This window comes from Pyrgilauda ruficollis, unplaced genomic scaffold (genome assembly GCF_017590135.1).
Source record: "Pyrgilauda ruficollis isolate IOZ18807 unplaced genomic scaffold, ASM1759013v1 scaffold85, whole genome shotgun sequence".
NCBI lineage: Eukaryota > Metazoa > Chordata > Aves > Passeriformes > Passeridae > Pyrgilauda > Pyrgilauda ruficollis.
In genome coordinates this window covers 3,624,976-3,652,761 of record NW_024530488.1, presented here as the reverse complement: position 1 = coordinate 3,652,761, position 27,786 = coordinate 3,624,976, and the positions used below count along the sequence as shown (strand labels likewise).

Sequence of the window (27,786 nt, the reverse complement as noted above, 5' to 3'; positions counted from 1 at the left end):
CTCTTACATCTTCTTGTGGTTCTCCACCTCCCTGGGCTTTTGTGTCTTGCTGTGCCTCCCCAGGCACAGAAAAGAGAAAAGAGGCAAGCCCTGGGCTCAGGGCTTGTGCTGCCTCTGCTCTCTCTGGAAGCCTGGCTCAGTTCCTGTGCCCAGGTTAAGGGGAGACCAGCTCAGCAGGGCTCAGTGGTCTCTTGGTGTGCTTTGAGCTCCTGCCTTTGCTCTCTGTACCTTTGCTCAGGACTGTACTCAAGGACTTGCCTGAGGGTCCTGAAGGCACCTCTGTCAATCCTGTACAACTGAATTGTAGTTCCTCCTCCCCCTCTCTTAGAGGTGACACATAACAAATTCACCTTGTAAATTTGAAGTATGGGCCATGCAAATTATTGAAATTCAGGTTTTGGTTACTTTCTGGCTGCATGGGTGGCAATGGGAGGCGTGTTGCTAACTAGATATGCACTAGCACACTCTGCATGGACACTGGCATTTCCATTTGTTCCCTCTGTGCTCCAAAGAGCATGCAGCAGCTGGGTCACTGCTTGAAAGAGGCCAGAGAAAAACCACATGTGCTCTCCTCAGCTGCCCATGTCCTCACTGGCTCCTCTAGACCAGGCAGCCTTGCTGCTCTCCGCCTTCCAGCACCTGCAGGTGGTTTCCCACTCTTCCCTTCACCAAGCTGCCATAAAAATATCCTCCAGCTACCAATGGGGAGAGAGAAATGGGCAGCAGCTACACAGCCAAGAGGAGCTGTGCCACCTCCTGATGGTGTGAAGCACTTTCTGCTTCCAGTGGACGCACAGCAGGAGCAGAGACTGTGGTGAGTGGCTGGAAGTGATCAAGCACTGAGATTGCACAGCCTGAGCTCTATTATTCCCCCACCTCAACTTAAAAAGTGGGTTGTGATCATTAGAGTATTTAAATACACTCCAGGTTACTCTTTAGGCTCTGCATTTTCATTAATTATGTGATGCAGTCTGACTCACGCTCTTATGTAAGTACTGAGCTGTAATGAATCCCATGTTGTGGTCGTTTAGTGCAGAGCTGTGAAGGATCATTGGTGTTTTCATTAAAACACAACACTTTCTGTCCCAGAGGGCTTTGAACTTCAAGAATAGGGATGTGCAATTTCAAATTTGTCTCTCTTCTGCAGCTGTAGAGGAGGTGTGTGACAGCAGGGGCTGTTCTCATCTAATTAGGTGGATTATTGGGTAGAATCTGGGGAAAATCAGGCCATTTACAAAATTGTTTTTTGCTGAGAAACTGCTGCTTCCCACGATTTATCTCAATAGTTTTGTTTGTAAAAGATGCTGCATGTCAGGAACAGTAATTCTTTTCTCATCTGAAATAACTGAAGTCTTCTGGTTCATACTCAGAACCTCCAGATTGATGTAGGAACCTCCAAGACCATGACTGTATCCACACACTGTGATGTGTCACATTTCCTGCAATGAACAGCCTGGAGGTGGGATGGAAAGGCTAAGGCTTATGGCAGGTCTAATATTGGTGTTTTCAGTCAGATCTGCATTTTGACAGCAGTGGTAGGATTAGAGCTATGGCAAGAAGAGTTGGTAGTATGAGAGAGGCTCCAGCCAGTGCAGCCTTGAGGGAGGAGAATTTTTTGTGAAGCCTTTAACGAATAAAGTGCACTGGTATAGATACTGAACCCTGCTTATGCAGTGTTATTTTTCTGGGACCAGAAGCACACAGGATGAGTTACTAGAATATATTTGCATATATAAATGCTGGGAACTACTAAATTCCTTGTTCAAATACTCCCAAAAGGCCATTCTACCAAATCCCTGCATACCATACACGTAGGCTGATCTCCAAAACAGAGATGGCACATGCTATTTTTCACTGTTCCCCACAAAAACATACAACAGAAAATGCCAGAATCCTTGTATTACTAATCAAGAACAGCTTTTCTTAATCACGGGATTTTAATAGATGTTCTGTGCAGAATATAACTAGTAATCCAATCACTCATGCACTCTCCTCCACTTAATTCAATTTCCTGTAACAGCCTAGTGATTGCAATCACTTCCCTGATTGCAGCAATTGTAAAGCCCTGCTCCTGTTCATCCAGTTGTGAAAGATGACTGGATGCACCAACCCTGTACCTAAAGCAAAATGGAGCAGCAGCAGATTGGAATTGCAGCAATACAGGAAAAAAATCAGACCCATCCGAGATTTTTATTTTTGTAATAGATTTTAAATCATTGGAAATCAGTTGCTCTCCTTTTTCAGTGAGAAAAGTGAGGGGGGAAAAAACCCCTAAACTTGTCCACTTGCGATTCATGCTAAAGAACCTGAGCCAGAGCTGGGGCCACAGCAGTCTGTGTATGGATGTGTCCTTGGGCTGCCTCTGTTCCACAGGCACAGAATCACAGAATGGTTTGGGTTGAGATCATCTTGCTCCAATCTCCTTGCTATGGACAGGGAATCTTCCATGCTCCAGAGAGCCGCATGCAACCAGGCGCTGAAAACCTCCAGATTCCTGGCCCTCATCACCTCAGAATTTTTTCCTATCATCTAATCTAAACCAGTCCTCCTTCAGCTTAAGGCCTTTTCTATCACTGCATGCCCTTCTGAAAATTTCTCTCCAGTCCTCTTGCAGCCCCTTTAGGCTGCTCTAAGGTCTCCCTGGAGCCTTCTCTTCCCCAGGCTGAACAGCCCCAGTGCTCCACAGGAGACGTGCTCCAGCCCTTGGGCCACCTCAGGGGTTCTTCTCTGGTCTCCTTACACAGGTCCAGGTCCTTGGTGTGCCCAGCCCTGATTTCCTTAACCACTGACAGAGGGAAGGCAGCTTGGGGTACAGCTGTGTCCACCACCGCACAGGCTCTCACCCTCCTTGCTCATTTACAGTGGGTTCGACATTTGTTTGTTTGGTCAGGTCTGGAAGAGAAATGGCATTTCGGTGATTTCTGTCACCAATCCTAACCTTGCCTCTTGTTCCTAACAGCAATACTTGGAAAGCCCAGGGCTTCCTTGCCCCTGAGTTGCTCATCCTGGCACCACCACCTGCAGAGTTCAGGGTGTATCCTGACCTTCTTGGCCTTTGGCACCAGCACTGCAGGGCCAAGCCATGCTTTCACAGCTGCTCTTGGGTGTTCTCCTAACCCTGGGGAGCAGATCATCCTGTCCACGGCATACCCCAACACTGCTCCTCCTTGGTGCTGTCATGCTTCAGCCCACAAATTAATTTTGGGGCCAGCTGGTGTCAAGGCTGACTTACCTTTCTTCACATCCACTCCCTCATTAATTCACTTGCAGGACCAATCTTTTTTAAAAGAGTTTTCTTTCCTTTTTTTTTTTTTTTTCTTTTCTTTCTTTTTTGTCATTTCAGAGGATGCAAGAGACCAAATTCTGGTAAGGATTGCTTTAAAGATGCTGCTAAAACTGTTCTTCTGCTGACATCACTGTAAAATTTAAAACTCTACCTTATGGTCAAAGTCAAACAAGCATTTGGCTGAAAAAAGAATGTGTTTTTGAGGAGCAGGAATGAACAGCACAGATGCTGGAGTGCTAGCTCAGACAGTCAAATTATGTATCATACCCTGTGAACAGGCATCCAAACTGTAACTCACAGTTTTCACTCCTCTGATACTTGTATTCTTCATGCATGATGTGTATTCTTTGCAGTGGATTGTTGAGACTCTGGGCTGTAATAAAACAAATGAAATTTTTTTTCCTGCTCTGATTGCCTCCTGGTATTTTTTTATTAAACATGGAACTTTTTTTTGTTAATTTCGAAGTGATGACTTGCAAACAAGTATTTTCACAGCTCTGGAAGTGACAAATCTTTGATGATGTTTCCCTGGAGTAATGTTTCCCTGCCATCAAAATCAACAGCCTGGTCTGTCTCCAAGGTGAAGGGGGGAGAAAAAAGTCTGCTACTCCAAGACTATTGGACATTAAAAGCCAGAAGCAGAAGTGTAGCAGGTAAGAACATATGTTCCTATTAAGAACTGCAGTACATGGGTCTTCGTAATTACTGCCCATCCTCTACAATGATCACTGCTCCTTCATCATGTTCCCTGTGGCAATGACTTCCATGCTCCTGCTCTCACCAATTTTCTCCTTGCTGCTGCTGAAAATCAATGCTTGTGTTGTCTTTGGCTCATGCTTTTTGTCTGTGATTGACACTTTTTTTAGTGGAAGTAAAAGGCACCAGTGGGTTTCTTGTACACTTTCACTGTGAGGTTAATGTCTTTTATAATGGTTTGCAGAAATATATTTTGAACCAACTTTTGTATCAATTGACCAACTTTAACCCACAAGAGGAATTTTAGACAACTATCCGTTTGCAAAACAATATTTTATTAATAAAAAGAATTATAAACAGTAAGAAAGAAACCCCAATTTTACACTGAATGAAAAATCCAAAATAAACTCCCAGAAACGTGCCTCAGTTCTTTACTCTCTGTACAAGCAATTCCATTAGGTAGTAAATCCTACATCCACACTCATCCAGCTGTGGGGTCCCCAGCAGGAAGAAGGACATCAACCTGTCAGAGCAAGTCCAGGGAAGGCCACCAAGATGATCAGAGCGACAGAGCACCTCTCCTGTGAGGAAAGGCTGAGAAAATGGGGATTGTTCAGCCTGGAAAAGAGAAGGCTTAAGGATGACCTAAATGTGGCCTTCCAGTCCCTGAACAGAACCTACAGGAAAGATGGAGAAGGACTTTTTACAAGAATCTGGAGTGACAGAGAAGGAGGAATGGCTTGAACTTGTAAGAGAACAGGTTCAGATTAGATATTAGGGGAAAATTCTTCACTGTGCAGGTGGGGAGGCACTGGCACAGGCTGCCCAGAGAAGCTGTGGCTGCCCCATCCCTGGAAGTGTTCAAGGCCAGGTTGGATGGGGCTCTGAGCAACTTGGTTTAGTGCAAGATGTGGCAGCAGGGTTGGAACTCGATATTTAAAGTCACTTCCAACCCAGGCCATTCTATGATCTAAAGATGACTGAAAGTACAAAAGAGCATCGTGCACCCTTCTATGCAGAGCAGCTGCATGGCTGGACAGATTTACCAATACACAAAAAATCACTTCAGTGATTTAAAAAGCCACGCTTTGTGTAGCACCAAGGGGAGAATTCTGTGGACTAAAAAAATTCACCGACAACTGCAAGCCCTGAAATGCTGAATTAGGGACATGACTGACCAATTTCTGCTTGCAGTTTCATCTCATCTTTTCTCAAGGGGAATTTGTCAATAAGGGCAAAGAGCTCAGCTGGTGTTGCTGGGAAAGGGTAGCGCTCCTTGTCCATGCCATGCTTGTCCATCACCACGATGTTGAAATTGTAGTGGGGGATCCTCAGCAGCAGCCTGCAAAGTAAGGAACTGGTTTTGTTAAAGGGCAGCACCAGCCTCTTGAGTCTGAGCTCAGTGAGGAAGGTGGGCATGGTCACAGGGGCTACACAGAGTCCAACTGGTTTCAGCATTAACAAGGAGCCAGACAAAGAGCAGACGCCTCTGCATTACAGGAGAGTCAAAGTGACTGCACCCAGCTCTGTTCTCTGCCACAACCCACTGCTGTCACAGGAGTGAAACAAGGTTAGACAAAAAAAAAACAAAAGTATGAACATTGCCTAAAGAAAACCCTTGTGAGGAAGCTTGAGTTGCAAGTAAGACTATTCACTTTCTTGGCTTCCACTTCTTGGTTTTCCTTGGTATAAAAAAATCACAGTAAGAAAAAGCAGGACAAAATTATTGGAGTCTGCTTTCACTGCTTCCTAATAGTAACAATCATCTATGACTCTAATTTTAGAGGAACAAAAGCCACTGCTGATCATGGAGAAGTCCTTCCAAAGTGGTGGAAGTGATCATTTAAATTCCTCTAGTAGCAAAAGCTACGTAAGTAACAAAACTTTATCTGTGGTGCTCTTTCCATCTTCGCTTGAAGGAGTAATATACTGGAAGATGCTTAGATATGCAGTCAGTCAACATCATTAGATGTGGGGTAAATAAATTCAGGCAGCCATGAGAGAATGAGAGAAAGCTGCCATGAAGAAGAATCTGGGGGGATTTTGAAAAGGTGTGAAGCACCAAAATTGGCCTTCCTCAGCCTCCTAACAAGTCTGAGTGCGCTAGGCATAGTCTTGTTGCAGTTAGGGAGCTTGGCCATTAAATTCAAACTAAAATAAAGATTAAAGCTAAGCAATAGTGATACAAAAATACATTCATCTTGTGCTATATATTACCTGAGAAAAAATGCTTCTAAAAATCTAAATGCTATAATTCAGTGCTTTCCAAAGTTTTAACTGGGGCACCTGTGCTCATTAGCTTACTGAAATATCAATTCTGGACAACACCTTTACTCTTAAGAGTGCATTTCATATTGATTTGAGCACCTTGCAGAACTGGAAAGCTGTAATTCACACACTAAGCAATAACAAAGACAAAATCAATAGAAAACTAACTTTCACTGAGTGCAAGGCAGGTCATACTATACCAATTTCTGAAATGTAGCTTCCTTAAAGGTTGCAAGGGATCAGGGAATGAGGTGTTAAGACAGTTTATTATTTTCTACAGAGCCACAAGAAAACCATTTCAACTTTAGTAAAAGTATCTTTATTAAAAAAAAAAAAAGAGTGGTTTTGTGCTCTCCTTTTTCTTTTATTGAAAACAGTTTTTTTTTTAATAATTTGAAAAAATTCCCTCTCTGCTGTGTCAGCAAGTTTCATTGTCTCCAGTTAAAACTTACTCCCTTTCCTCAGGCATATCATAAATTATGTTGCTTAAAATACTCATTGACTTTATTCTAAACAACTCTTTCTTTTCCTGCCAATGAGGTCTTCACTTTTGGATTTTTTTCCTCTTCCAGTCCTTAGGAAATGCTGGCCCTTGAAGTCTTCCTTTCAAGTGAAAACCAATCCTCTGCCAGTCTAACCCAAGTCAAAACAGTTTAGGGACCTCAGTAAAACTGCTGATGCTGCAGTCAGGCTGGGGAGGCTGACGTAATTTCCTCTTTGAAATACTGTCCATCTCATTCCTACTATGGGACTTCAAAGAGTTTCCCCTTTAGCCTGGCCACAGCCACCACCAGCCCTGGTGCAGAGGATGGGCTGTCTCTGCCATTTGGGGCTGTCCTTGTAAAGGAGCAACTCCAATACAAATACAGACAGACTCTGAAGCGTTTTCAGTGGCAGCACCCAAAAATACAGACTTATATGCCTATGAACATAGTCCTATTAAATACATGATTAAATACATTTGTTACTGTGTTTTAATTTGCTGTAGCTATTACACAGACAGCAAATTAATCCTCAAGTGTGCTCACCAATATCTACTTTCCAGCGTCTAGCTGTGTACATTAGAGTACATGGTATTTGGAGAGTAAGATGCAGGGATCAAAAGCAATGCAACTTATAGGATAAGGTGCAAACAACAACAGCAGTGAGAGGTTCCTTTACCTGAGCTGCAAGGCAAGTGATGGGGGAAGCAGCTTCACACCTATTCTTCCTATCTGTGCTGGGAAGACACCAACCAGCTCCACCACGGTGACGTGTCGCAGGTCTAACCCACACTGTGCTGGCTGCAAGGGTTCACAGGAGAGAGACAGAGAGAGAGAGGTGTTGGTTATCCCTGAGAGAACAGGGGGATGTTTTGAGTGTGCAGCAGGTGTTCACAGAGTCCCCTCTTCTTATGTTAGTTAAATGTTTCATATTGATTTGAGAGCATGTTTTGCAAACGCTCAAATTCTCACAGCAAAGAACTGGAGCTTCATGACTCCAGGGGAGGTTAAGTAACAGATTCTCAGATACTCTAAGGAAACCAACACACAGGGACCACCAGGAGAAATATCAACTTGTCTCTTGTCTCTTATATGAGAAGATGCCAGGATACTAAGCATTGTACCAATAACCTAATTTGGCAATCAAAGCAAATTATGTGAAACAGAAATTGACTGCAGAAAGTTTTCTTCCATGCCAACTCATCTGCCCGCTGCCAAGAAGTGGAAAATGTACTATAGCCATTAAATTCAGTTTGATCAATATATTGAATTTTCTTGCCAAGTTTATCTAATAGGAAAAAGGAGCTGCTTTGTTGGTTTTTTTTTTCCATAAATACAAGTGTAAGCCAGTAGTAAAAAACATCATCACATTCATATCTCAATGATTATTTATACCATGTTTTGTTACAATTTGTGAGAAGAAAAAACAAGACACAAGCACCTGTAGCTGTGAAAGAATACAGACCTGGCTCCTTTCCTTCCTTTCCCTGAGGACACAGATACATTTTGGAAATCTATCCCTAAGACTAGCAAAAAGCCAACAAGGACATTACACTTACAACACATAAGAAAGAAAATTAGCAGGTGTTTTGGGTTTTTTGGAACAAAACACCCCAGTGTTACCTCCAGCACCCTCAATGATTTCTGTGCTGTGTCTCTGGTCCTTTGTTTGCTGGTGCATTTTTTATTTCTGAAGCTATTCACAATTCCTTGCATTGTAGTTGCAAATTCTGTAAGCCTGGTCTGCATGAGCTGCTTAAGAGCTGGAGAGTTGGGTTTGTGGTTTTTTTTTAAACTTCTTTAGCAGCTGAGATAGGGAATTATTTTTGAGCACGAGTTAAATTAATTTCGGGAGAACAGAAGGCCCAGAACTGCCTGGGATTCAGTGACTGGTCAGAGGCAGCACAATCCTAAATGGAGCTGAGTTAGAGACTGGGGGGATATTTCAACTCAAACCTCTATGAAAAGGATTAATCTGGAACCATGACTGCTTGAGCCAGATCTTCCAGAGGCTACAATATAAAAGCAGAAGTTTTTTGATTTATATAAAACAGTGGAACTTGTTCTCTTGTGTCTTTCTTTTAAAAAAAAAAAAAGTTGCACATCCCTCTTAAATGTGTTTTACCTGCAGCATCCCCAGCTGCATCCTGTAGAAGAAGTTAGCAGCAGTAGGAGTTGAAATAATCAGCAGTCTCCGCTTCTCATAAAACTGATCCAGAAGTGCAGCTGCAGTCCTCACATTCACATTAATATTCATGGCTGGAATAAAATTAAAACAAAAGTTATGGAGCACACTGAAAACAGGTCTATTTCTAGAGGCAGAGTTCAACAGCAGAAACACAAAAACAAGAACCAATAATAAAGAAGACATGAGTGAAATTCTGGCCTCATTGAAGCCAACAATTTTACTGTAGACTGTTCTAGCTTGCACAATGGATTGACTCCAGAATATGACATTCTGTAGAAAGCTTTGAGCTAAAACAAACCCTAGGAAAGAGCAGTCAAAGGTGTCAGGCTTCAGCTATTAAGTGCAAAATGGCAGAGTAGATGAAAATTCTAAGTTTCCTACCTCTGGGACACTGCAGTTGTATTCCACCCCACACCCCCTTCCCAAATTCTCACTGCCCTAAGCACCATTGTGCTGGATTCCTCCTGGCAGAGTGGTGAAATACTCACTTACGTGCACAGGTTGGCTCCACTCCTGACCACCCCAAATTGTACTGGCAGACTCGAGCTGGGCTTCCTTGCAGCTCGTAGCCACCAATGCAGGAGAACTCACAGGTAGCACCATAGTTATTTCCATCACCTGAGCACTTGATGTAGCCATTATCTGGGGCATTTAACTTCACACAGCGCCTGACTTTGAGGAAGAGAAAAAAAAAAACCAAACTGAAAGACACAGCATGAATCACCATTTGTTACTAAGGCAGCACAGGTCAGTGGATTACCAGTACCAAAGACATTTTTCTGTTTGCTTTCTGTGTTATTAGTCATGCATTTAAAAGCCCCAAACAACCAACCTGAACTCCCCCATCCCTCAACTCTTACGTAAAATGAAACAGATGTGTAGGTGTATGCATGGGACAAAAGGTCATGAAGCACAAAGGGCTGAAGCTGAAAACTATAGGTCACCTCTGTATATTCAACTCCAGAGGTTAACATCTGGACCTGTGAAAGGGCAGCCCTGCTTGAGAGATGTGAAAAAAATGCCTTCACCTCCTCATTTCAGCAGCTCACAGGCTATGTAGCAGGAGAAGCTGGCAGGAGGGAAGGGGTGTGGAGCTGGAGGCAGGGCTGATAAAAGCAGCTCTTCCTGGCTGTGCAGCAACGCTGCAGACCTGGCCCCCAGGGTCTTCAGAAAGACTCTGTTCTCCTTTCAGCATCATCACAGGAGTTTATACACAGACATATGTAGATAAATACAGAAATGGGGACATTTTCAAACTGCCTACTAAGCCAGGTGCAAATCAGTGTCTGTATTTGCAGGTAAAACATCATCCTTACCTCTGACTTTAACAAGAAATTTGCAAGTTCCTTTGTTTTCAGCTCTGTCGTACACAGTATATTGGATTTTGTGGTCACCTTCTGGAAAATGTGACCCTGGTGGCAGGCCTTTCAAAATAACACTAAACCAAGAGATAAAACAGGACAGACATCCATAAATTCACCAGTATTTTTTTACTCACAATGCTGTAAAATCCTGAAGAGGGAGGTTTGTGGCATGCTAGGATTGTCTGGCTGCCTGCAGGACAGAAGACTTGAGAGTAAGCAAAGGAAGAAGCTGGGCAGCAGCAACCAGAGTATTTAAATTTGCTATCCACAGCTCACCCTGCTGAGACAAGAGGGTTAGAGTGGGCAGGGTCTGGTCCCTTCCTATAAAACAATCCAGTGTAGCCAAGCCCATCATGCCCAGAGGAGCTCAAGCTTCCTTCTCCTTATATAAGAAAAAGTCAACATTAAGAAAGAAAACTTCCAGCCTCTTACAGTGGGGATGTATTCCCATCTGGCTGCTCTGAACTGCTCCTATGATTATCATTTGTGACTGTTAATATGTATAGAAATGGAACAGAAAGTGAGATTCAGTGTCACAAGCAGAAGGGTGTGGTGATCCACAGCAGCATTTTCACCTGGAATTTGCCCCAGTCCTGCAAATAAGGTGGGAGAATTCAGATGTGTAAATCATAATCTCAGTACCAAAGCAGAGAGCATGCAATCAAAGAGGTTTCCATGTAATGGAAAAGCTTTTGTACTCCTGAAACTGAAGGTCTGTACATTTAAGAAAAGCACTGCATACTCTATAAAAAAGCAGAGTTTAGCAATATTTTATAAAGTAGTGATGTGATTTATGGAAAAACTTCCACTGAACCAAGAGCTTGTTTCTTTTGAGCTGACAACAGTTACTTGTATGACAAAGTCCACATAGGATACTCCCTGGTTTTTTGCCTATCAGTCATTTATTTTTAGGAATGTCTTCATTCTGACATTTTACAAGTTTAGGTGTAGTTTTTGATGTTGTTAATTGTCACCAAATTGTTACATCAGACCTCAATGGCAATTAAGTTTTTAATTATGTAATGAATTCTTCTTTATGAAATTATCAAATTATACCAATAAAAGGGCAATATCATTGTCTTTCATTTATTTTTTTGGTTTTTTTCACATGAAACTGTAAACATCTTCAAGCTTAACAACTTTGAGCTTTTAAGCTTAACCAGTCCACTAATGTAATGATGTCACTTGCTTACTGAAAGAAACAGATTTTCCATGCTCCCACCATTATAGTAATCCAGATAGATTGACCTAAATCCTGCATGATAAAAATGGGAAAATGAGAGACAGTGGTACCATGAGAAGTACACCCTGCTCTTCTGCAAAATGGGACTGTAAAAACGTAGAAAGTGACGAAGATATTTTTGAACTGTAATGTCTAAATCCATTGTTTAAATCCATCAAGGTTACAAACAAGAAACGTTACTTTAAAGGTAACTGCAGAATCCTGGGACATCAGTAGCCAGCACTACCTTAAGAAGAAACCTAAAGATGATTGCAGATTTTATTTTGTGAAACACCTTGCTTTTTTTAAGACAGTCAAACTTACCTCTTCTGTTATCTCCAATGCACTACTCTGTTTTCATTTTTATGTACAAAGGTAACTTGGTGTAAGAAAACTTGTTAATTATGACACCCACAAAGAAGCTCTGCAAAACTTCACAGGTGCAGTAAAAATGCTGCTGTTGTTTATTCCACCAGCTCCAAATACCCCCAACTGGGTAACCAGCTCCTGAACAACTCACCTTCAAACACGCAATTCTTTATAGAGCAGCGATATGTGACAGCTATAAAAAAGCACCTAGGATGAATGAAGGGGAAAGGGTACCTGGCCTGCTGAATTGCTAACAGAAGAGTAAGAAGGAGGAAAAGCACACGTGCAGAGATTTCACCCACTCGGTGAGAATCCCGTCGGCGGTGTCGCGTCCCTCCGGCGTGTCCCAGAACACTCTGGCTGTCAGCTTGTTGGGCTCCGCGGATTTCTCCTTCACGCTCGGGCACTGGATCCTCGGAGGTTCAGTATCTGTTGAAATCAATGTGACAAAAAAGGGCACTGGAGCATCTGCCAGAGCTGTGCATTTTCTCCACAGCTCCTTCTCTGCTGTCAGGGTAGCCCAGGACAACCTCCAGCTGGCCTCCTCAGCCCTGGATTCATCCCAGCCAAGGCGCGTGGAGCCTTTACTTCTCACCTTTTTGTAAGAAGAGCTGACAATGATCAGCCCTTTGCAATGCACAAAACCCCACCAAAAGTAGTTACTGTAGATTTCTGTACATAGTTCAGTTAAACAGTCATTTTGGATGGCTTTGAACTCCAAGGAGGGATGTCCAAAATCACACCCAAGGAGCTTGGATGTTCTGTTTATCTGCCTCCTTTTCTTTGTCCATCTGTGCAGTAGTTGATGTGATTAAGAGCATTTTTAAAGCACACTGAACATCAATCTGTCTCTGCACAGTAACTCTGCATGCTACTCTTAACATGCTGGTTATTTTTCCTGCAGTAATGGCAAAATGAGAAAAAACAGAAGACTGGCACAATTACCATTTTGTGGAGAATCAATGCTGCATTTGATTTTTTTCCTAGTAACCTTTATAATAATGTCTTACATCAGTAGCCAGCACTACTAGGACAAGCATCCTATCAATACAGCCTCAGGATGTGACACAAGGATGACTTAGTTGGTGACAGCCATTTACCACAACCTCTGTTATACAATCAGCAGGAAAAGGCAATCTTTCCAGAAGAAAAGGCAGAGACATTTTGCAATCTTCTAGAGGAAAGTATCTATTTCAATACATGTTACAGTGCATGAAAGATATAATGGAAATATTATTGAAATGAGTATTGGCATTTTTAGCTGATAACTAAAACCAGCTGTACATTGATTTTTCTTTTAATCAAAATTATTTCAGCAACATGAGGGATATCCTTCCTCTTACAGGGTGGGGGCAGGAGGCAGTCTGCTTTGTTAGGACAGAATACTCACTAACTAGAAGGACTTCTATAAGTCACTGCTAAAACATATCTAATTTTAAAAATACACCTTTTTTTATTCCTTTTCATGAATACATGTTTGACTACTGAAAGGCCTTATGCCTTTCCTACATGGATCTTCACTGCTGTACTGCAAAGCCCACATAATTTAGTGCAAAAATGCTACACAGTGCAACTGCAGTAGAAAAGGGTAGAGGCAAGCCCCTTGTTTTCAAGAGCACTTTAAGTTCAAGTCTGAAGTAATTTTAGCCATCAATGCCAAAAGCTGTGGAATCCCCAGGACACTTCCATGACATGAAGTTTACCAGCCCATGCCTCTGATCACAAATAGCATCCCTACTGTGCACAGTGCAACTAACTGTATATCAAAGTTAAGAAATTAAGCAGCCTTTTTGCCTCTGTATTTCATTGCTCTCCTCAATTTCACTCCTCAGCTGAAAGTGAGCTGTTCAAGTCAGTCCTCTCCTGGCCATTGTGTAGGCTGCAGTTCTGTAACTTCTGCATTACACTAAAGAAGAAGTGTTTAATTGCAAATGTCATTTTTCTGTTAGAATTATGCCTAGCCACAATTATGTCTGTGATGTCTGGTCACAAAAAAAAATCTCTATCCTGCCTATCAAGAGGTCAAAATATAACCTTATTAAACAGTCTGTTAACAGCAGAACTCACTATTTGCATATAGAAACTCTGTGCACACAAGATTTGAAGGGACCTTCTCCAAACTACACAGTACTACCACAACTTAAATCTTAGCGTTACTTTTACTGGGTTACCTGGGACTTGTAATCCTTGGGACTTGGAATCCTGTGCAACAACTGGGACTTGAAACCCTGTGTAACAACTACTCTGCATTTTTAGAATAAAAAAGAAGTGTTAGTGCTAACTTAGCCTCTTTACTGCTTAAGGTACTTGCTTACTTTGCAAGACAGCATCCTTTGTAATAAGCTCACCATCTCTCCTAACAGATGAGCTTCTGAAAGTGCCAGGAAATACAGAGGACAATATTTTATCATTTCCAAACATAAAAGGTTTGTTTTCCTTCCTCTGCCCACACCACTGAGAAGGACAAAGCTTGTTTTTGCAAACAAAAACAAGAGAGACCACAAACAGTCTAGATCCAAGCAGCTCATTTCTACATTTGTACAACACCAAACAGGAAACCTGAAAAATGCTTTATGAACATCAGGCCACAGTGGAGACGCACCAAAGCCATTTGCCAACCTAGACTGAGCCACAGGCGTTCTGAGGAAAACCAAGTTATCATACACACAAGACACTAGGCACAAACACTCTACCACCCACATGCTTTAAATTACTGGTAGCCAGTTCAGATGGCCAAAAAATACTTTCCTTTGTGGGTGGCTGCTGAAGCTTTTATCAGAGGCTTCCCAGAAACAGGGGCAGCAGGCTGAGACTTCACTATGTGCTGAAATTTCATTAGTAGTCAGGAAAGTTAAATCTCAATATTTGTTTATCTCTCTTCTGATTTATGTATATAGAAATACTTCTTCCAGCCGAGGTTCCCAGGAGACCATTGACTATATAATGAACATTGCTGGCATAACTAGAGTGAACTAGGCTGAAATTTAAATTAGCTCACTGCAACCATGCTGGTAACTACAATCCATTCACATTCTCTGGATATACTTCAAGACTATGATCCCAAGGAAAACAACAGTTCAGACAATGGGTTTACTTTAAAACCTGTTTTTCATCATTAAGCAGAAGAGAGTGTGACAGATTCCAGCACAGAGAACATGCTGGAAGAGCAGCACAGTAACCACAGGCTATCAAGGAGTCATTCAGGAATCACCAAAGGCTATGAGAAGCATTGTAAAGTGCTGGCCATTTACACCACTCATCTCTGTTAAAGTGGCAATGCTTGGCTACTGCTTTGGACTGAAAGTACTGAGTGACAGAACCTCACACCCTTGGAAAACTGCTCTCTGCTTCCTTAAGGACAATACTGTCCCTTAAGAGGGACAGTATTGGTGCTATTTTGCCCGACTGGCAGGAAGAATGATGCATCTGACTCCATGATATCAGAAGGCTAAATAATTACTTTATTATACTGTATTATTCCATATTGTATTAGATCTAAACTCAAACTGAACAAGAACTCAACTGAACAAAATCTCCTGACTGTCTCCTGACCGTCAGGACACGTCTTGCAGGGACTGGTCAAGAGAACAAACCACTCACATCAGAATCCAATTACCAAATTCCTTCAGGTAAACGATCTTCCATAATGCATTCCACTTGTGCACAAACACCAGCACAGCGAATGAGAGAAGAATTGTTTTGATCATTCTCTTCTCTGCTTCTCTCACTGCTTCTCTCAGGTTCAGAGACTGTGAATCCCACAGGACAGTAGCTTTTTGTCCCCATGAACTGGATCAAAAAGGCCTTTTGGAGTCGATGTGTGGAGGATTTGGCAGTGGCAGGTACCTTGGGATGAGACCGAGCACCCCAACACGTCACTTACCGACGCAGGCCGCCGGCCGGCCGCTCCAGGCCTTGCTGTCCATGCAGGTGACAATGCGGTCCCCCTTCAGCTGGTAGCCCGGGGAGCAGTAGTACTCACACCTCGAGCCAAAGTAGGCACCATCCAAACACTTGAAGCCCCCATTGGTTGGCATGGACAGGGTAGGGCACCGCTTTTCTGGAAAAGGAAACGAAGACTCCTGGAAACTTGTTACCCTCCCTTTAGAGTAATGCACATGTGGGGTATTACACAGAAATAAAGACATAGCTGGCAAACAATAAGTGGGAGAAAGTCTTGTTCCACATGAGGTTTTTCCACACTGTTCTCATTAGCTGTGTTTCAAATTTAACTCTACTTAAGTTAGTGGCCTGATACAATATTTAATGAGAAAAGGGATGACAGGTACCTATTCCTCTCTTCTCAGAAAATGTTTTACTGTAAGCCCATTTAGACACCTGGTACAAATTGTGTCAACTTAGAAAGTCTAAGATGGGCAATATTTTAAAACAGCTTTGTGGCTCTGTCATAAAACTATTCCCACAAATCAAAATCTCACATAGATAAAATATTCCGTATCTGCCAAGAGTGTTTGTACCACTGAGGCTTATCATGTCATGCACCCGTGAGATCCTCAACAACAAACTAATCTACATATCCAAGCATACTGCCAACCTTTAAAATAAATTTAAAAAAAACAATCCAAAGATCAGTTTCAATGGCAAATAAGAATTTCTTGTCTGAACTGGAGCACAAGTCACACACACTGAGATTTTGCAACCACTTACGTTTGCAGAGCACCTTCCCAGACCAGCGTTTGCTTGACTGACAAATTAGCTGGTGAGGGCCATGCAGCTCGTAGCCCTTCTGACAGCGAATATCACATCTTGTGCCCAACACATTCTTGTAATATTCCCCTTGAGGTGTCCTGCAGTTTGCATAACCATGTTTCACCTTAATGGGGGAGCACCACGGTGTTTCTGACACAGAGAAGAAAAAAGCCCCACACACAGCAATTAGAAAAATGTAAAAGTTCAGACACAAATATAAAATCACTTTGCTTAATCAAGGTCACAGAGAAGAAAAGCCACCAATCTTTAAACTGAAGAACACTGCAGAGGTGCACTTATTTAAAAAGCCACCAATCTTTAAACTGGAGAGCACTGCAGAGGTGCACTTGCACATCAGGAAGTCAGCCCTTTAAAGACGGGAAGCTCTTTTTTTATGACAAGCATTAAAGATTGTAGCCATTATATTGGAGGGGTTGTGAGGGCAGGTAGGGTTTTACAGTGCTTTTTGTCCATGGAATAAGTGTGCCACCATGTGGGCAGTTTGATGACAACTGGGCCGTTTTTCCCTCTTGTTTTTAAGCAGATACATTCAATTTTGTTAGATCTAACTTTTGCTCTTTGATAAGAGAAGTTTGCACTAGGAACACCTTGATCTAGCTGCAGTTGTCAGCTTTCCACACTTAGTTTAGTGCTCATTTTAAAAAAAAATTAAGTTCTGCTCCCATAATAATCTGTGCCTTGTAAAACTCAATTCAAGCCCTCCCACAGTTAGAAGATACCACTTACATAAATCATATTGCCAATATGTCACACTGAACCTGCTCCAACTGAACCTTTATTAACTGGCCAGGCCTATGCTGTAAAATATTCAGGATTTGGGTACCCCTGCCTTGTGAGGATTTACCACCACACTGTAGTGCTGATGAGAAGAGTAGCAAGTAGAGACCTCCCTTCCCAGCCAAAGAAAGTTTCACATTCTTTGTTTAGCTTTGACAACGGGGTGCACCAAGAAAATGGGCAACTCCTCACTAGGAGTTTCCTACACAAGGAGTGACTAAGCCTGCCCCTTTCTCAGATCCAAGATTTGAAAAGCATGTACTGAGAGAGGAGAGAGGGAGGGAGGGATTGCAAAGCAAAAAGGAAAGATGACAAATCCTGAAATCCTGTGTGACAATGAGTGAAATGAGGGAGGGGCATGAAAAAACATTATAATTTTGCAAGAAAGATGAAAAAAAAAAAAACCTAAACAAACAAAACACAGGATTTTTAGCCTTCATACTTACAAAGTCACAAACAGTATTAAAAAAAATTCTAGATCATGTTTGGCAGGTGTTCACTTCTAGCTCAATTCCTACAGTTATTAAGTGCATTTTCCTATACTAGTTGGATCTGCTCCATATACATAAACAAACAACAATCAATACAGCATTTCTCATACATGGAATATTTATATTTAGTGCACTATGTCTCTAGGACATATTTACACTTTCCCAAAGGAAACTACACTTACATCTGTATTTATCAATGCTGGTCCTGAATAAACACAAACAGCATCTGCAGACTAAAATCAGAGACTAATTATCCATCTTTTGCCTAGACCAAAAGCGTATTTCCTCTAGACTAGTCCATTTCTGAAGCAGTTGTACTATGATATGCTTATTTTTGTCTTTCAGCAATACAAGTAAAAAACCCTTTACACAGATGTGTAACTGAAATTATTCCCAGTGTCACCAAATACACAGTAACTGAGGCACAGACACAAGCACGCCAGTCTAACAGTACCCCTCAGGCTAAGGGTAAAGTACAGTTCAGCTTTTTGGCTCAGCCACACAGTTGTCCCAGCTCTGCTTCTTCCCACCTATAAGCCTGCTTTCTGAATGTCAAATATATCCTCCTATTTACCTTACAATTATGCAAAGTGCTTTGGTGGAGAGTGGGTTTTGGTTTGGGGGTTTGATTTTTTTTTTAGAACTATTTCCTGTCCTTCACCCTAATCTCTATCCCACAGCTCCCACAACACATTTAAAGAATCCACACATCCACTGTCTTGGGCCATTTTGTTGAGGGGCTGTATCACAGTGGCTCCCATTTTTCATGCTTGTTGCACACCAAATGAAAACTGAGACAACAGATGAGGAGTGTGAGCTAATGGGAACAGAAATCAACTGCTGAAAAAATGAGTGATGCCAACACCCAGCTCTACCTCCTGAACTGCTACCCCAGGGCTGCTGGTGCAGTCTCAGGCACCACCTCTGACCACTCTCTGGGGGAAGCCACACATCTTGGATCCACAGCCCCTGTCTCATTCACCTCCTGGACAAATGCTCCTACTCCTGAGCTTTCCCACAATCTCAGCATCAGTGGTCTCATGCACTCCAGCTTTTCTGTCCCACTTGTTCTTCCCATACCCTGAGACCTTAAATTTCCATCCATTTACATACCCAAGCTTGTAAGATCTCCTTAACTAAGAACTCAGTTTTCCTGCAGAAGGGCTTAAACATGAAGTTACTAAGACAACACTGTCTGCAAGGGCAGGACTGGGTGGATGAAAATTCATTTGGGCTGAGCTTTCACCCCAGCCAGTTATATAATCCTTCAGCAAAACAGTTCAAGACATTTATGCCTTGGGTTTTCCACATGTATAAACTCCAAATGCACATTGCTGACTTCCTTTGTAAAGGGTGTTAAGAAAAATATGCTTTGCATATAAGAGGCTAATAAAAAAAATAAAGAGGGCAAAGAATCTGTTTCAGGTGTTGTATATTGCCTGAGGTTTTTTTTAAGTTTTTGTGGTTTTACAAACACACTAGACTTGAGTAAACAGCTACCCACATACATATATTTTAAAAATATAACTAACAGGTAAAAGATGCAGTTTAATGCACAAAAACAACACTGAGAAAGTAAAAGCCTTTCCTGTACTATCATTGCAGCTACAGTGGTTTCCAGAAACAAAACAAGCTCCTACACAGAACCATCTTAATGCATCTTACACTGAACCAAATGATTCTGCCAGAAAGAAAAACAAAAGCAAACATGCTCTTGGATGCAGATAACTTGAAGAGTTTAGGGAGAACATCTGTTTGATTTAAAACATTACAATGCTTACTCTAGAACTGATTGTGATTAGAAGAAAGTGGGTGAGGCAGGGTTTACAAGCCATTTACAAATATTGGGGGTTAGACCAAGCAATACTGCTGGAAAAAAACTCAGCTAACTTGAAAAGCACATCAAACAATATAACAAAGTTTTAGATCAAAGTTTGTTTATTTTTAAGTGAAGGCACATATTGGTTTTCAAAGGCTAAGCAGCTACATAGAGCACTTGTGGAATATTAGGTTTGTGTGAGGTCCCAAGGGGTTACACAAGCTGTTCCCTGCCTCAAGGCAAGCTTAACCGTGTTCCTGAAGGCTTTGGGGATTATAAAAGCTAGAGATTTCCCAGACACCTTTTCTGGAACTTCACCATCTATACCAGGCTCTGTTCACCCAACTGAAATTGAGTTTTGAGGTACCAGGACCTATACACTGGATTTTTGTTTAATAGAAAGTTTGCACCTCAGCACAAAAAAAAGAACTAAAAAGTCCCTCAGCAGTACAATATCATGAATTTTCACTTAGTAGTGTATCCTCTGTTTGAAACCACTGGAAAACAGGCAGCAAACAGAAATGGTGGAACCCCCAATGTTGCCTTTAGAGCTATGGATACTGCCTGATCATTACAGTATCTGAGAAAACATATTAGGAATGAGGATCACTGGAGCAGTGGCACTGGAGCTGTGATGAACACAGGAACTGCTGTATTCAGGAAACCTCTCCTCATGAAATGTGATCAGAGATGCCAAGTGGCAGGAAGGAATGCACTTTCTAGAGCATCATCTCCCCCTGCCCCTTGGTCCTGTCTGAACACCTTGAGCCCTTCCTTCACAAAGAGCACACAAAGTGACCAGCTGTACTGCTGCTTGCTGCTACACCAACCAACAGAGCTGATGGTTCACCAGGGAGGAAGGGAAAAACTCCTTAAAAATGCTGTAGGCACAGAAAATCTTGGCCATGTTTCTCTGGAAAGCTGACCAAGTGGGAAAACATCCAGATAAAGACAAAAGGGTTTAGTAGGAGGTAGATTTTCACCCAGTAAATGGCAATGTTTTGTTTGCAGATGTCAGAGGATGACTCTGTGTGCTTGCTTGCACATGTGTAGAAAGAAAAATCCAGTGCTGCTTACACATGTGAACATCAATTACAAAAATCCATTCAGTTCCTGTTATTGGTAAATTGTATTTGCTAAGAAATGGGCCACACCCAAAATGCTGGACTGCACATCTAAGGAGAAGCTCTGAAGATTGCTACACAGCCTGTTTTTCCTTGCTTTGTCTTTCTCCATCCCCTTCCCCCAAAAACCAACATAAAGAAGTATGCTAATGAAGAATCAGCCTTTTCTGTTCCAATGCTTTATATTCTTAGATTCACATTGTCTGTTCCTCAACATTTGGCAGTAGTGCTTCCAAACTTGAGGCAGTTTTTAATATCTGTGTGAATGAGTCATTATGTTTCACTTACCCTGGTGACATTTTGGCTGACACGAGTATAATCCATTTTGGATCACCATACAAAAGGAATTTACACAAAATCCACATTTTAACTACTTGCCTGCCCTGGCATGAATTGGTATTGATTTATCTTCATGATGTCTGAGTTATTTTTCTATGTGTCTGCAGAGGATCACATGTTAGAAGGCAACAAAAAAATTACTTAAACTAAATAAAGCTTTAGGAAATTATTTGTGCATGTGTTTGAAAGCAAAATTTTATACTTGAGTATTTTACTGGGAGGAAGATGAGACATTTATGAAAACAGCAGCATAGCCATAAAAGCTGTGTCTTCCCTTGGCTGTTCATAAATTTCTGAATTATTTTGTGACTTACCTCTTATATGGCCCATTGATTCTTTGCAGAGACTCAATAATGTACAACAAGACACCAATGACCAGTATTTTTAAGTAATCAAAATGATGACAACTCTAGTATATCCATAGATTAATTTACTAAAAAGAAACACAGTTACCATTGAAGTGACAAATGAAATGCTACATTTCTTTAATGTCTAGGCTTCTGAGGAATTTTGGCAGAGGAGAGTGATATTAAGACAAAAGCAGACTTTTTAGAAAATGGACACAGCAAATGGAAGTGGCAAAAAACTTCTCACTCGTGCTGAATGGCAAAGTCTTCCAGAATAGGGAAGAAAACCTGAATTTGCTTTATAAATATGCCCATCCGTTCACTCATCCAGCTACATAATTTGGTTTTGGAATGCACACGTGCATTTGTTAAACACACTTCACTTGGCACTTCAGGTAGCAGGTTAACCTGAAGTGCAAGCAATTCTACAGAAAGAAAAAACTCATGAAAATCAAGTTCTCTTGCATGTACTTGTATACATTACCATCAGTAAGCCCAGGTTTTGAGTCAGCTTATCATTGATGGTTTTGTTAGCATGTATGGATAAGAAAGAGAAGCTCTTCCTGATTTTCATCATTCAACAACCTGATCTCCCAGGATCAAAGGCAATGTAAAAGTTACTTACTCGGGTGCATGAAAGAGTTGTGATCAATATTTGGTCTAATTTCCATTGTTAGAAACAGCAGAAATTAAATCTTGATCTAAATATCCATGAGAAAAAACATGGAGCTGGATCACCACGATTGTATAATCCATGAAAAGAAAAAAGAATGAAGCTTTTGTCAGCAAGCAGTTGATCCTCTTTAGCACATAAGCAAAGCATTCACCTTTGTATCTACTGCGTGCATAAACATCCTCGTCATCTTCAAGGGGTGAATATCCCGATCCTACAATACAAAATAAGAGAAAAAAAACTGCAGCAAGAAAGGAAATATAAATTAAAAATAAAAGAAAGCTTTGAGAAAAGACATGCAAGATTAGGATGCAATAATCTATGCAATGTCATCAGCATGGGCTTCTCTGAAGTTCAGAGTCATAGCAGACCCACTTTATAGTGAATTTGGAAAGGGCAAATGGATTTGATAATCACGTGAAATAGTAAATTTCTCTTGGTGCTCCTAATGCAATGTTAAATGGCATAAGCCAAGTGACAGCTCCTCTCTTACAGCTGCCATGTGGGTGATCTACTGAGCAGAGAGAGCAGAGCAGAGGTGAAGGGGCTCACCGGAGGTTTCACTATAAAGTGGTTCCATAGTGTCAATGGCAGTTAACAGCCATCAGGCCAAACAGCAAAAGTAAAATGTAAATAACTCAAGTCCAACCATCTTTAATGACCTGTAAGATCCTGACACCAAGAACAAGACACTGAGGTACATGACCTGCAAACACAAATTACACTCAAATCAAAACACAGTTTGGTTTCAAGAATTCTTCTGGCATTGTTCAAATGAAGAGACAATGAAGCTCCATACTTTTAAAACCCTGTGCAATGGCTGAAAACATAAAATAAAGGTAGAAGCTTCTTTCTAAAAATCAGAAACCAGTTGGAGCACTACTATGAAAATAATCCATCAATAAAACAAAGCAGTTGGCAAGAAAGCCTTCAAAATTCCCTAAGCAACACTTATTTAAAATTAGCAACTTCAGAACACAAAGTCTAGTCTAAATTCTAGATAAATCTTTTCTACAAAGAAGGCCTCATACACTTTCCCCCTCTGAAATATCCTTTTAAAAACCTTGCATGCAATAGGCAGGTACTCAGGGGCCCCAGGAGCTTCTCACACGGCATCTCCAGCTACAGCATTTGGGGTTATTTCAACACCATTTGCTGATGTCTGAGACTACGATCTGTACAAGCTGCTGCTTAAAATGAGACAAAATTATTTAATTCAGGCACCTCAATAAGCTACTGATTCCATGTGCAAAGAATGTGACTGTTCAGCAGCAACCAAACCCAAGAGTTTGATTTCTGTCAACATCTGTCAACAGGTTCCATTTCTTATTAAAAAAAAAAACAAAAAAAACCCAAAAAACAACAAAATATCTGCCCAGAAAATGGTGACACTTCATTTCTTACTCTACCAGACTCAAGAAAATCCAGCCCAGGTATCTGCAGCTGGTCAATGGGAGCACTTCCCCACTGGAAGCACTTCCCCACTGGATCACTGGGAATGCCTCCAGTAGTTTGAGTTGGGACCTGAAGAACTGAATTTCCACTGAAATTGAGGGACTTGTACACAACAAAGTCTTTCTATCACTTATAATAATTTCTCTGTATTTTTAATACTTATTGTTGAGGTTCAATTTTGATACCTAAACACTGACATCTGAGAGACTTCTGGACATAAACCCAAACTTTTTTGCACTTGAAATCTGACTGCATAACAAAAAGAGCAAGCTGTGATCCCTGAGGGCTTCAGGAAGACCTTGATATGTAAATGAGTACCTAAGCATCAATTTTTCTGCCAGAAATTGGAATACTCTTAGGTAATTACTCACTTTGAGTGTTACAAAACTGTTAACTCAGTGTTATCACAAATAATTGTCCAAATTTTAGTGTGCAGTGACTTTAGCATTTAAAATTAGTCAATCTTAGAATTATGTGAGCTCTTATGCATTTGCCTTTCTGTAGACAAGAAACAATTAAGTGCTTCTGACAGTTTTCTAAGAAAAACTGGCCTTAAAGAGTTATTCACTACTTTTGCCCTCAAACAAAGCTCTCTTGATGGAGCTCGACATCTCCCATTTCTGGCTCATTTTCTACCTCAAAATGAGAAGCGAGTCATATCTCTTTCCTAACAATCAACGTTTTCTTAATAACCACAACAGGCTTGGCTTGGGGAGCCATGGAAGAGGTGTTGCCACTTTATCTCCATTTTCTTAGCCACAAAATCAAAGTATTTCTTCTTCACATACATTCAAAACTGGCTACCAAGCCATGTAAGGACAAAGCATTGTTCTGTGTTAGACATGGAACATAGTGCCAAGCCACTGCATACACATGAACAACACTTCACACGCTAGAATTCCTTTGTAACAGAGAAAAAGAAGGAATGTGACACAGAAGAGGCAAAAGAGCTATGCACACTTGTTTCCAGGACTGACCTAAGAATTACTTACCACTTTGAGTTGAAATTAAAGTAAGCCATAGACAACTAACTACAGTGTAGCACATTAAACCAACCTGAAACTTTTCAGTTTACTGCCCTGAAACAGCACAAGCTCTGGAACACAAGTCCTGTAAGGAACTGCTGAGGGAGCTAGGCTAGGGATGATAAACTCATCACTCCATGAAAAGATGCTGTAGCCAGGTGGGGTGTGTCTCGTCTCCCAGGTAATAACCAACAGGATGAGAGAGAGGAAACAGCCTTAGGTTGGGCCAGGGGAAGTGTAATATAGCTATCAGGAAAAATGTCTTCACTGAAAGGGTTGTCAAAAGCATTGGAACAGGCTGCCCAGGGAAGTGATTGAGTGAATATCCCTGCAGGTATCTAGACGATACCAAGATGTGGCACTTAGAGACAAGGTTTAGTGGAGTATTAAAACGAGACATTTTGGAAAATCATTTTACAACAATCATTTTTTGGGCTATAAGCCTGTATCTTCACTTCTGTAAACAGACCTTACCCCTAAGAGCACTTGAAGAAAGGGTGTCAGGAGAGAGGGCTAGTAACTCATCACTTTGTCTACCTTAGTGCACTTTTTATATTGTTACACAAACAGATAATTTGGCTTCTAATATTCCTGGTAAAAGCCTTGAAGGGAGACTCTGAGAAAGCATGGCCTTATGCCACTGCAAAGTTTTGGCACGGAAAACGGCGGTGAACACGAGGCGTGGGGAAAGCAGAGCTCGGTGCTGTCATTTCTATACCAGAACTCAGCGCAGCGGCCCCGGCCCCGCTCCCGGCCCGGCTCTGCCCCGGCCCCGCCGCCCCTTCCTCCCCTTCCTCACCCTCGTACTCCAGGCTGGCCCGGGCGCCCAGGGCGAGCAGCGCGGCGAGGCGCAGCCAGCAGCTCCCCATGCTCCTCACGGCGGCTCTGCCCGGCCCGGGGCTGCAGCAGGAGGAGCAGGAGCAGGAGCAGGAGGAGGAGGAGGGGGAATGGGACGGGGACATTCTCCGAGCGGCTCCCGGGCGCCGCCGAAGTCTCCTCCTCCCTCTGCCCGGCCCCGCCTCGCCTCCCGAGAAGGTTTGGGATCCGCCGGGGCTCCGGTGTCGCCTGTGCCGTGTGTTGTCCCCCCGAGGGGCTGCTGCTGCCCGCTGCCCTCCGACGTGGCCCCCGGGACTCGCCGGTGGTGCCTGGCCCGCAGAGATGTGCGGGGTCCCCGCCTGCTCCGTGAGCCGGCCTTGCTGCGCCGGCCCTGCCTCAGGGCAGTGAGGGGCTGGGACAGCGTGCCTGTCCAGGTCTCTTCCCATACATAGCATCACAGAATCAACTGGGTTGGAAAAGACACCTGAGATCATCGAGTCTAACCTGTGACCACCATGTCAACTAACACGGTACTGAGTGCCATGTCCAGTCGTCCCTTAAATACCTACAGGGAGAGTGACTCCCCCACCTCCCCGGATTGCACATTCCAATAAGTCATCACCCTTTCTGTGAAAAAAAAAAAAATTTCTTCCTAATGCCCTGCCCTGGTGCAGCTCAAGACCACGTCCCCTCATCTGTCACTTGTTGCCTGATGAAGAGACCAACCCTCGTTTTGCTACACCCTCCTTTCAGGGAGTCCTAGAGAGCAACACGGTGCCCAAGAACTCCTTTATTCCAGGCTAAACCCAGCTTCCTCAGCCCCTCCTCACAGCACTTGCGCTCCAGAGCCTTCCCAGCTCAGTTCCCCTTCTCTGGACATGCTCCAGCCCCTCAATGTCCTTGCTGAATTAAGGGGCCCAGAACTGGACACAGTATTCGTGGTGTGGCCTCACCAGTGCCCAGGACAGGGGACAATCCCTGCCCTGGTCCTGCTGGCCAGACTCTTGGTGACACAGACCAGGTGCCATTGGCGTCCTTGGCACACCTGGCTCATGTTCAGACAATGCTGACCAGCACCTCCAGATCCTTTTCCTCCAGGAACCTCTCCAGCCACTCTGCCCCTAGCCTGCAGTGCAAAGATCACCACATTTCCAACTTCTCTAATGCTGCTGGGAAATGGAGAACAGAAAAAAACCCTAAAAATACAGCAATATCAGCCAATTTCAGCTGCATGGTAGATTTCACAGAATAACAAAAAGAAGAGAGCAAAATGAAAAACAACAAAAAAACAAAAGCCACCTCAAAACTATGACACTGTGTCTTGAGCACACAAAAACAACATTAATTAAATGAACCTAGGTAGCATGTTCTGTAGCCTTCAGGCACTGGCTACTCTTGGTACTGGGAGGAAAGAGAAAGCTCCTTTCACATGTAACCTTACTTTCAAATCAGAGAACAAGAGCTTGAGAATTCTTCCCGTTTTCAAAAAGTTCATAACTTTAAGCATGTGTAAGAAAAGAATGACCAGTTTTCACCAGTAAGTCTGCAACATCTGGATTTAGTTTCTCCAGTGTCTTGCCTCAGAGTTTTACATTCCACAGTACCTGAAGATATATCAAATATGTACCATACCAAATATATGAATTTAAAACCTTACTCACTGCAGCAAAAACTGAAGAGCTTCTTGGAGTATGGCAGGGCTAAGGTCACCCTAAGACCTCAGAAGTCTGGAAGAAGCACATGATGGGGCAGAAAAGACACAAAATGGTCATGATGTTCACATTTTGTGTGTAAAATTACTTGCACTTCTTTATGATGGTACTAAATACGGAAAGCTGGGTTTTTCATCTCATTCTTTACTGACTGAACATTAGACCCCAGAGGTCTGCAAAGCTCATGTTTAAAAACCATTTGCTTTGGTGGGACCTCAGTATTTGTTTAAAAACTGCCTGCACAGTTAGGTGTTTTGTTGCATCTGGTCTATGAAGCCTTATATATATATTTTGTTGTTCTTGTTGTTGTTTTATTATAGAAATCTTCCAATCATAGAATGGTTTGGGTTGGAATGGACCTTAAAGCATTGAAACACAACCATTTTGTATGAAGCAATAATTGTGCTTAACTGATAAGCAGAGGAGATCAAGAAAATCGTGGCATGTTCCTGAATGCCAACCAAGTTAAACCTCTGTGCAGTTTATTAGCCCAAATGAATAACTTCCAGAGATGTTTAGGCATTTCCCTGCTCATATATATGGAAATACACAGGTGTATAGCACAGATTTGAGTTTCCATGCACAGCCACTGTTGTGCTTCT

At 42.2% G+C, this 27,786-nt stretch overlaps 1 protein-coding gene across 1 annotated transcript; it reads right to left on the bottom strand.

Moving 5' to 3' along the window:
• Positions 1 to 4,791: 4,791 nt before the first annotated feature.
• Positions 4,792 to 25,542, bottom strand: SRPX (sushi repeat containing protein X-linked). Its single transcript, XM_041487902.1, has 10 exons — positions 25,456 to 25,542; positions 22,331 to 22,390; positions 16,544 to 16,735; positions 15,759 to 15,935; positions 12,178 to 12,304; positions 10,237 to 10,358; positions 9,413 to 9,592; positions 8,858 to 8,991; positions 7,412 to 7,533; positions 4,792 to 5,324 (listed from the first exon to the last, which is right to left on the bottom strand). Exons 1-10 carry the CDS (start codon positions 25,523 to 25,525, stop codon positions 5,144 to 5,146), a joined length of 1,365 nt encoding a protein of 454 aa, XP_041343836.1. The 5' UTR covers positions 25,526 to 25,542; the 3' UTR covers positions 4,792 to 5,143.
• Between the last annotated feature and the right edge of the window lie 2,244 nt (positions 25,543 to 27,786).

Coding starts and splice junctions, on each gene's coding strand:
- SRPX (XM_041487902.1), bottom strand. CDS start 25,525: ATGGGGAGCTGCTGGCTGCGCCTCGCCGCGCTGCTCGCCCTGGGCGCC. Junction 22,391..25,455: donor GGCCAGCCTGGAGTACGAGG/GTGAGGAAGGGG, acceptor TTTGTATTGTAG/GATCGGGATATTCACCCCTT. Junction 9,593..10,236: donor ATTTCTTGTTAAAGTCAGAG/GTAAGGATGATG, acceptor TCTTCCTCAAAG/TCAGGCGCTGTGTGAAGTTA.